Source organism: Atractosteus spatula, chromosome 27 (assembly GCF_055471065.1).
Source record: "Atractosteus spatula isolate fAtrSpa1 chromosome 27, fAtrSpa1.hap1, whole genome shotgun sequence".
Lineage (NCBI taxonomy): Eukaryota > Metazoa > Chordata > Actinopteri > Semionotiformes > Lepisosteidae > Atractosteus > Atractosteus spatula.
In genome coordinates this window covers 9,205,069-9,213,475 of record NC_142732.1, presented here as the reverse complement: position 1 = coordinate 9,213,475, position 8,407 = coordinate 9,205,069, and the positions used below count along the sequence as shown (strand labels likewise).

Here is an 8,407-nt window from a genome sequence, read left to right as displayed (position 1 = left end):
GCCATTTTTTGTCTCTTTTTTTAAGAAAGGTTTTGTAAAATTCCTAGCACTTTGGTTTTTAAATAAAAACAGCTAACAAAGTCTGCAAACTGTCTCAAAACCAGAACCTGCTCAGTTGGTTTCTGAGTTCTTGGCTTCTTACGATGCAGGTTTCAGCTGTGTTCCTAACTAAAACCTTGTGATGGAAAAAGCACTTTCTACTTTCTACTTCAGTAGTACAGGTAGTGGACTGACCTTTTTTCATATGGTCACAGGTAACATGCTTTTACTTGAAGTAAATTATTTCATGCTGATGTGCCGGCAGCCTGTGGGTTGGTTTTGAATATTGGATGAGGTCACATGACCTTTTGCAAACGGTGCATTAGAGTTCAATGACCTTCGGTAAGTGCTGCAGCAGAGGTACTTGTTGACCTCTGGCGAGCAAGAAAGTTCATGTAACAAGTATAGCTTGCACATGCCTTAGTTTTTGCAGCCTGATGACCAGTCATGTGAATTTTGCTAATTATTGAAGGTCTTGTCTCGGCCAGATCCCTTGTTTCTGTTCTAATCTCCCAGCAGTGAATACATTTCCTTTAGGAGAATTGTTTTTAAGAAACAATTGGGGAAAAAGTTAGGAATGTGTTTGGAATGGACACTCAGGGTGGTGACCAGAGGTGTTTTTGGTTCAGTAAATTGAATGCTGTTAAGGCTAGCGCCCTTGACTATGGACATCATGATGTTTGTATTGCTCCTTTGGTAAAAGCCTTTTACCCAACAACCAGTTATTGAAATTTTTACATATTCACATGACTGGGCACTGGAGGGCGCCATTTGACTATGAAAGCTCACTGCAATAGTTCATGGTCACAGTTTAAATCATAGAAAGGCAGAGGCACTGATATGCAAGTTAGATGCACATAGCACAGGTTGTTTTTAAAATTTGCCATTAAGTGTACCCTTACCATTTAAAATTAAACTTGATGAATTAATTGGCTAGCCAGAAGGGGAGAGTCCCTTGTGTATTTAAGTAAGTTACATCAATAAAATTGATTTCCTCTGAGCCAGCCAGCCAGCCTCAACAAAATGTATGTTAGAAATCCTTCCCTGGAACTGTGCATTGATGAAGGCTCGAGGGAAGGAGAAGTTAAAGATTGGAGCCTCATCCTCTTCGCTTGGTGAGGGGTGTGAGCAAGTAGCAATTAACCACAACTCTAAATAACTGTCTGGCTCGTCAATCTTCTGCTGGAAGGGGGAGAAACTGACTATCCTATAAATTCTGGCCTCTGGCTGAGCACTGTGCCAGGTAGTGGAATTGTGCAAGTATTGATTGCGATTGAGGTATACATGAGCCAGGGGAGAGGACACCCAGGCTCTGTCTCTCTTTCCTCTTTATTTCCATTCTTCCAGCCTGGCACTCTGACCAAGTCTTATGCCCATTCCTATTCTACTTTTGAAAGAGTTTTACAACAAGACAGACAAAGGTTAACAATCTTGACAGCATATGAATCTGCATGAGAATGATCAGAGAAAATCACCACAACAAACTTTTTTAAATGTCACATTTAATGAGTTTTCACCACTGTACTTCAATTCTACATTTTTTTTAAGAACGTGACCTGCCATTTTTTGCCACAACAGTAACAAACCAAGTTCCTTCTCTGGTATTGCACTGTCATTTCCCAACATTTTTCATCTTCAGTTCCTGAAGCAAACAGGATTTGTTTTCAGTTTTAAATTACTTCTTAGTATAAACTTCAAATATTTTGTAAAAAACCTTCAATAGCACAAGTACCGGTTCCGTTTCCTCCAACACATAATTCATAGTATACAGTCTCTTTTCCAGCACACGTCTTGTGTGATTAACTTTGTTGTACTTCATTCAAGTTTAAAATCCCTACCAATAGCTCTTCACCCAGCCTCCTGTTCAGGTCACACAAGGGTCAAAGGTCATCCCTAAACACAACTATGCATGAACTTCTAACAGTCCAGAATCCATGACCAGCTCTGGGTAGGTTTTGCCTGCATTTTTTTACACAGTAACCCAATGGTTTAGGTTTTTTGTTTTGTTTTAATCCAATAAGAGTCTTTGTACAGGTGAAAAAAGGAAAAAAAGATTCTTTCTTAAATATAAAAGCTGGAAGGGACATTCAAGTTTTAAATCTCCACAAAAAAAATTAAACGTGGAGGTAAACAACCAAGTTATTAAAGCCCAGGAGGTAGAGACCAACAATGTGAGTCCATTATATACATATACACACAATAGTTCAGTGTTTTTCTAAAGCAGGAGAAATTAAAAATAGTAATAAAATATTATAAAGCAAACCAAAATAAAAAAACGCTTGTATCTACTGTGATACACACTTCCACAGTTCTGTTGTAAGGACACAAGACAATTAACATAATTGGTTATGTTTTTTGTTTTGTTTTTTCTTTTTATTTTTTTACACTGTCCAGTGCAGGGAAGAAAAAAAGTCACAAAAATAAAATTAAATTCACAGCCCTAAAAAATGTGCAGGCTAAATTCACCTTCTATACAGCAGTACTGTTTAAGGATTGTATTTTTTTTGTTTTTTATTTTTTTATTTAAATCTATCCATTATTAACTTATTTACATATTATATTCTGTGGATCATGAGAATGCATGCCATAGAATGTTAAGAAATAAAAAAAACTCTAAAAATATATTAAATAGTTTTATTTAGAGGGTCTCTCAGTAGGTGTAGAGGGTACGTTATATGTATATGCAGGTATGTATGAAATTGTCTAAGCACTAGGAAGGGAACTGAAGTCTACTTCTGCTAGACATAAATAAACCCAATCTCACTCTACTCACTGACATTTGTGTTTCCCCAACAACAGCAAACACCACTGCTACAATTCTATGAAGAAGAAAAAAAAGAAATGTGATTTCTAAGACGAGTGACACTAGTGCCAGTGTCCACCAACTGCTGACACCATTGGTCACACAAATGTCTTTTGCCTTCAGTCAAGTTGAGAATTATATATATAATTAAATATATATATATAATTTTAAAGGAATGGCTCAGCAACACTCTACTCCTCTACCTTTTAAAATTACTTTTCGTTTAGTTTTAAATACAAGTTAATTCTTTTGGTTTGATTCGCTATCGTCAGTGTATGCTTAAATCCGTCTATATCTATATGTATATAAACATCAGTCAAACAGATATAGATATAGTTATAAATACCCATACAACTGCACTGCCCTGCCACTGGTGCCTTGAAAACTATGCTCTGCAAAGGGTCTAGAGACCCAGGACTGTTTTGCTAGTTCCTCCCGTCGGCTCAGTCAGATCACCCCTTTCCCCAAACACCCCCGATTCCCCCCAAATGACTCTGTTCTTGTGGAGGACAAAATGCTTTCGAAAAGAATGAGATCTGTACCCACTCAGCCTCGCCCCCAGCTGTCTCTTTGTCTAGTGCCAACATAAGGTCCGCGTGGGCCTGAAGGCTGTACGATGCGGGTGGTGGGGATCGGGCACCAGTCCCACCAGTGACTTGCAGAAGACCGGCAGAAATCCGAAGCGCTGGGTCTACCCTGCTGGAAGAGTCCGCCTCATGGATCCAAAGGCAGGGCAGTGTTGAGATCTGAGCCACAACATTAAAAGCTGGCAACTGGCACAAACATTATGTGCAGCAGTTACTAAAAACTTACTTCCTTTAATTAGGCAAAACAATACTATTGGAACAACCACCCTCTTCAAACCTGTCGGACACAGTGACACCCCAAAATACTGATGCACCCAGGAGACCTGAATGTATTCTGAAAGCGTTTACTGTACAGCTCTTTTTGCATTCCGATTACCAAGGCTAAAATGTGTAGATTGGCAGATTATTATTTCTTGACAAGAAAAAAAACATACCTAGAATTACTGTGTAGCTGTAAATAAAAACTTCCAATCTCTACCTTCACACTGTAGACTAATGAGACAACAGTAATTGTATTTCACTCCTGTTCCCCCCCAATAAAAAACAGGCAAGTGTGTGCTACTGCTATTCACTGCTTTCACAAGCAGAAGAAACTGAATGACCTCATCTCGGGGTCATTACAGTGTATTCCACAGTGTTATTTTTAAGATTTCCATTGCGTTATAAGTGGTTTTAAAATGATTTCTAAACAGCTCCAAAAATGCACTCAAGACCTCGACAATGGGTGCCACACTATTTAAACATCACTGTGTGCCCCAGCGTATGAGTGTGTGTATACAGACTATATTTACCTTTATCTGTACACAAAACACACCAACATTCGCTGAGCCCCCCCCCCCCCCCCATCCCAATCAGCAATGGTTGATCTTGTAAAACTTCATTAGTAAAATTACAGTACACACATGATAAAAAAATCCAAAATCTCTAGTCCTAGACTCCAGTGAAATGCTACGTTGTAATGATGACTCTTCAGTAGTCAGGCGTCCTTCCACAGTTACTCCCACACCAGCGGAGACGGGGGCATCTCGGAGGGCTGGGCCACTGTGGAACTGTGGAGAAACGGAACCACCTTTTATTAATCAGAGCTTGCGTTTATGATGTGCATACCTGGTACGTTACTATTGTTTGGGATATCCAGATTGAGAAGGACATTAACTGGCCTTATTATTATTTCTGCCCTCAGGGACTGGGCATGCATCAGGTCCATTAGCTGACCACATCCCCTATCTCTCCTGGTTGCGTGTTGTTGCTTAGGTACGGGACTCCAGGAGCCCTAAAACTGAATTCTGCCGAGAAGATTGTCTGATGCAGGGGGCATCCAACCCTCTCTCGTTATCAGAAAGGGTTATTGTAGCACCAACCTGAAAGGTGAACTGCAACGCTATTTTTATATTTTGGGGTTAGAAAGAGCCAGCTTTGATGAATGCATATTATACCACAATAAAAGTATTGTCTTGAAAAGTATCTTGTCAAAATAGACAAGTTCCAGGTATGCACAGCACCGTTCTGCGATTCAGAACAAGGCAACACAACGTTCGGTGACTTGATGCGACCTTATTACATTGTATTCACAAGCCTGCTTCTTTACATGTCTTTTAATCCAATAGAAACATTGCTCACGATTTCGAGATGGTTTTGCCGACAAACACTGCTTGTTAACTCAGCGTGCAGGTCTCCTCGGAACATTGCTGCAGTGAAATATTTGCTGCACAACCTGTACTTATCTGCGTCGCAATTCTTGGGATTTCAAATGCACGTTTGCAACATGGCAACTTACAGTAACAACTTCCACAATTATGTGCTCAATTCAGAAGTTGTACAATTTTTTCTCTAACGTCAATGAATTTATTTTGTTACCGAATCCATCTGAGAAATTGAGACTGCAGTTCCCTTTTAAATCTACAGTGCAAAGCTCATAAAATGTTTGGGTTTAGTAATTGCAGCTGTAACCCACTGTCACCGATTCATTCAGATACCTGTAGACTTCAGAGAGGGTATTCTGGGTCAGTTTTACCAGAAGTCAAAGCCGTATAGCATCAGTTCGTTCGTAAAACAGCCTACACTGTCAATCACAAATGTAATTAAATTTGTCGAGCCAGGACTGTGTGCAAGTAGAACTAAAGCAGGGATCTCAAACTCGATTCCCAGAGGTCCTTGAGTTTTCTAGTTTTTGTTTCACCTCACACTCTCACTTAGTTAATTATCCTCATAACTATAATACTTCTAACCAGGCCCTTTGGTCATTTATAAGCAGGTGTACCTTTGATGATGGAATGCCTTGTGTAATTAATTGTAATAGACTTGAAGAAAGGTCCTATATATGTCTAATGCAGAAAATGAATGAGGTTAATTAATTGACTTCACCAAAGGCACCAGGTCCCCCAGCAATTGGGCCCGAGAGCCCTGGACTCTGGCATGCATACTGTGGAGCCAAGCCAGGCGAACTGTACCTGATAAAGCTTTTAAAAGCAGCAGACTGTGGGTTGATGCAGAGTGGCACGCGGTTCCCTTTCTGCTGCTCCAGTATGAACTGGTGAATGATCTCTGTCGGAAACAAGGAGCAGGACAGCATGATTAATCAATCGTCTGCTGACACACCCAGTGTTCTCTGGCATTTGGGGCGGCTGTTGTCTATCATGCAGATGGCAGCATTGCATGGTGTAATTCCATTTTTAATTCTTACGCAACAGTCATTTACTGAATTTTTTGCTTGACTTAAAATAGCACAGTCTGGAGATGCTTCACAATGACTCACTTGTCTGAATAAGCTCTGGAAAAGCATGGAGAGCAGAGGGACAAAGTGAGGATGCAAAGCCCAGCTGCAGTAGTTAAAGGACAGATGACTTGCAGTCTAGGGTGGGGGAGGGGTGACAGAGATAACATCACAGTGTGCAGGGAGTGACTCCACAGCCAGGAGACGAGAGAGTGTGAAGCAGTTCACCCAAGGATTTATGCAGAAAGGTCACAAAAAGTGTTAAAAGCTGATGGATGGTTTAATATTTCTACTTCATGATCAGTGAAGCTTCATTGAGTTATTTTTCTCTCTGGAAGTCAGTATTTCTGTTCCCTTCATTTTGAAGTTGAGCTGGGAGTTCACTGACCTAAGACACACTTGTAATAAACTTGGAAACCTGGTCATTAACACCAAGAACCAACAAGACTGAGTGTGTGAGCACTGCACGGTACAGTAATAGTGCTCAGCCTCACAATTCATCTTCAAAAGAAGCCTTGTATAGTACTTGAACGCAGGAGAGCAGAACAAGGACACATCAACCCCTGCCACCTTCACCTGGAAATGAAAGATTACTCTTTGCCCAGTGGAGCAGTAAGCACTCCCTTTGAGCAAGTCAGAGAAAATCTGAGGTAAAATAATAATAATTAATAACTCCTCACACTTATATAGCATTTTTCTGGACACCCCATTCAAAGCACTTTACAGGTAATGGGGAGCCCCAGTTTGCAGACCCACCTGGATGATGCCCCAGTATTCTCCCCACACACCAGCTCTCAGTGGGGAGGAGAGCAGAGTGATGAAGCCAGTTCAGAGATGGGGATTATTAGGAGGCCATGATTGGTAAAGGCCAATGGAGTAACACCCCTACTCTTTTCGAGAAACACCCTGGGATTTTTAATGACCACAGAGAGTCAGGACCTCGGTTTTACGTCTCATCCAAAGGGCGGCGCCTTTTTACAGTATAGTGTCCCCGTCACTATACTGGGGCATTAGCACCCACACAGACCACAGGGTGAGCGCCCCCTATTGTCTCTCTAATACCTCTTCTAGCAGCAACCTTTTCCCAGGAGTCTTACATCCAGATACTGGCCAGGCTCACACCTGCTGAGCTTCAGTGGGCTGCCAGCTGTGAGCTGCAGGGTGATATAGCTGCTAGTTATAAAAGGCTGAGGGAGTCCAGATCGGCTCAAAAGGCACAGATGTCTGTCCTGCTCCAGACTGAAAGAGCACGACTGTGGACAGTCTGGGGCCTCTGGGGCACAGCTGCAGACCCGCGCGGCTCACCTTTGACCTGCCGCACAGAGGAGAGGTTCTTCTCGAAGCCGTCGTCGAACTTGGGGTTGGTGACGGGCTCGAAGTCGCTGGTGTAGACGCGACCGGAGGAGGTGGTGTAGCAGCACTTGCACATGCAGGTGTGGTAGCGCAGCCGGCCCTCGTCCAGGTAGGGGTGAGCCAGAGCGTCCTTCGCCGAGATGCGCTTCGACTGGACAGACCACAACAGCGCGCAGATCAGCAACCAAATCCATCATTTCACGCATTACCAAATCTCATTTCAAGTGGAAAACCATTTCTCAACTGCAAAGTCTTCAAATCAGGGGGGGCAAAACAATTTCAAGCTATACAAAAAGCCTTTACTTCCCCCTTCTGCAGAGGACAAAGCAGGTGCATTTCAGGTATCACACCTGAATGAGGTTGCCTCATGTAGCACAAACACTGCAGGTCCACTAGGGGGAGCTGTGGAAACCAAACCATGGAAAAAATCACCCTGTTTTCTCCCCCAAAAGCCAACAGGCCCTGCAGGGCTGTGAAGTGACCAGAAGGAGGAGCTCCGACAGTCCCAGCTGAGCAATTTTATTGCTGCATCTGTCAGGGAGAAACAGGAAGAAGCCTGCACCAGTGTGCATTGTGCTGTTTTGTTCAGTCTTCTGAAATTTAAGATTTTGATTGTTTCCTCTGTGTACAGCTATATGTATCTATCTAGGTACAAAACTGTGCACAAAGGAAATCTATAAATATCTGTCAACTACGACATATTAATCACATAAAAAGTGGAATATATTTTTACCATTTTTGTTCTGGAGGCCTGAGCCTTTATTTCTGCCCAGGTCCGGGAGAACAAAGCCCATTGTAATAACAGACACGCTCCATAAATCTTTTGGCGATTTATCTCGAACAGTATTTTTTAACACAAAACAATGGCCACTACATTTGAAACCCTTTGAGTCACTTGCATCAGCAGTTTCT

The 8,407-nt window shown here is 42.0% G+C and overlaps 1 protein-coding gene across 1 annotated transcript in view; it reads right to left on the bottom strand.

Moving 5' to 3' along the window:
• Positions 1-2,409: 2,409 nt before the first annotated feature.
• Positions 2,410-8,407, bottom strand: part of nlk2 (nemo-like kinase, type 2) — a 56,010-nt gene continuing 50,012 nt past the window's right edge. The window contains exons 9-11 of the mRNA XM_088906792.1: positions 7,448-7,646; positions 5,880-5,973; positions 2,410-4,478 (exon numbers count right to left, since the gene is read on the bottom strand). Of these exons, the coding sequence (XP_088762918.1) occupies positions 4,424-4,478; positions 5,880-5,973; positions 7,448-7,646 (348 nt within the window). The 3' untranslated portion in view covers positions 2,410-4,423. The remainder of the gene's footprint in view (positions 4,479-5,879; positions 5,974-7,447; positions 7,647-8,407) is intronic.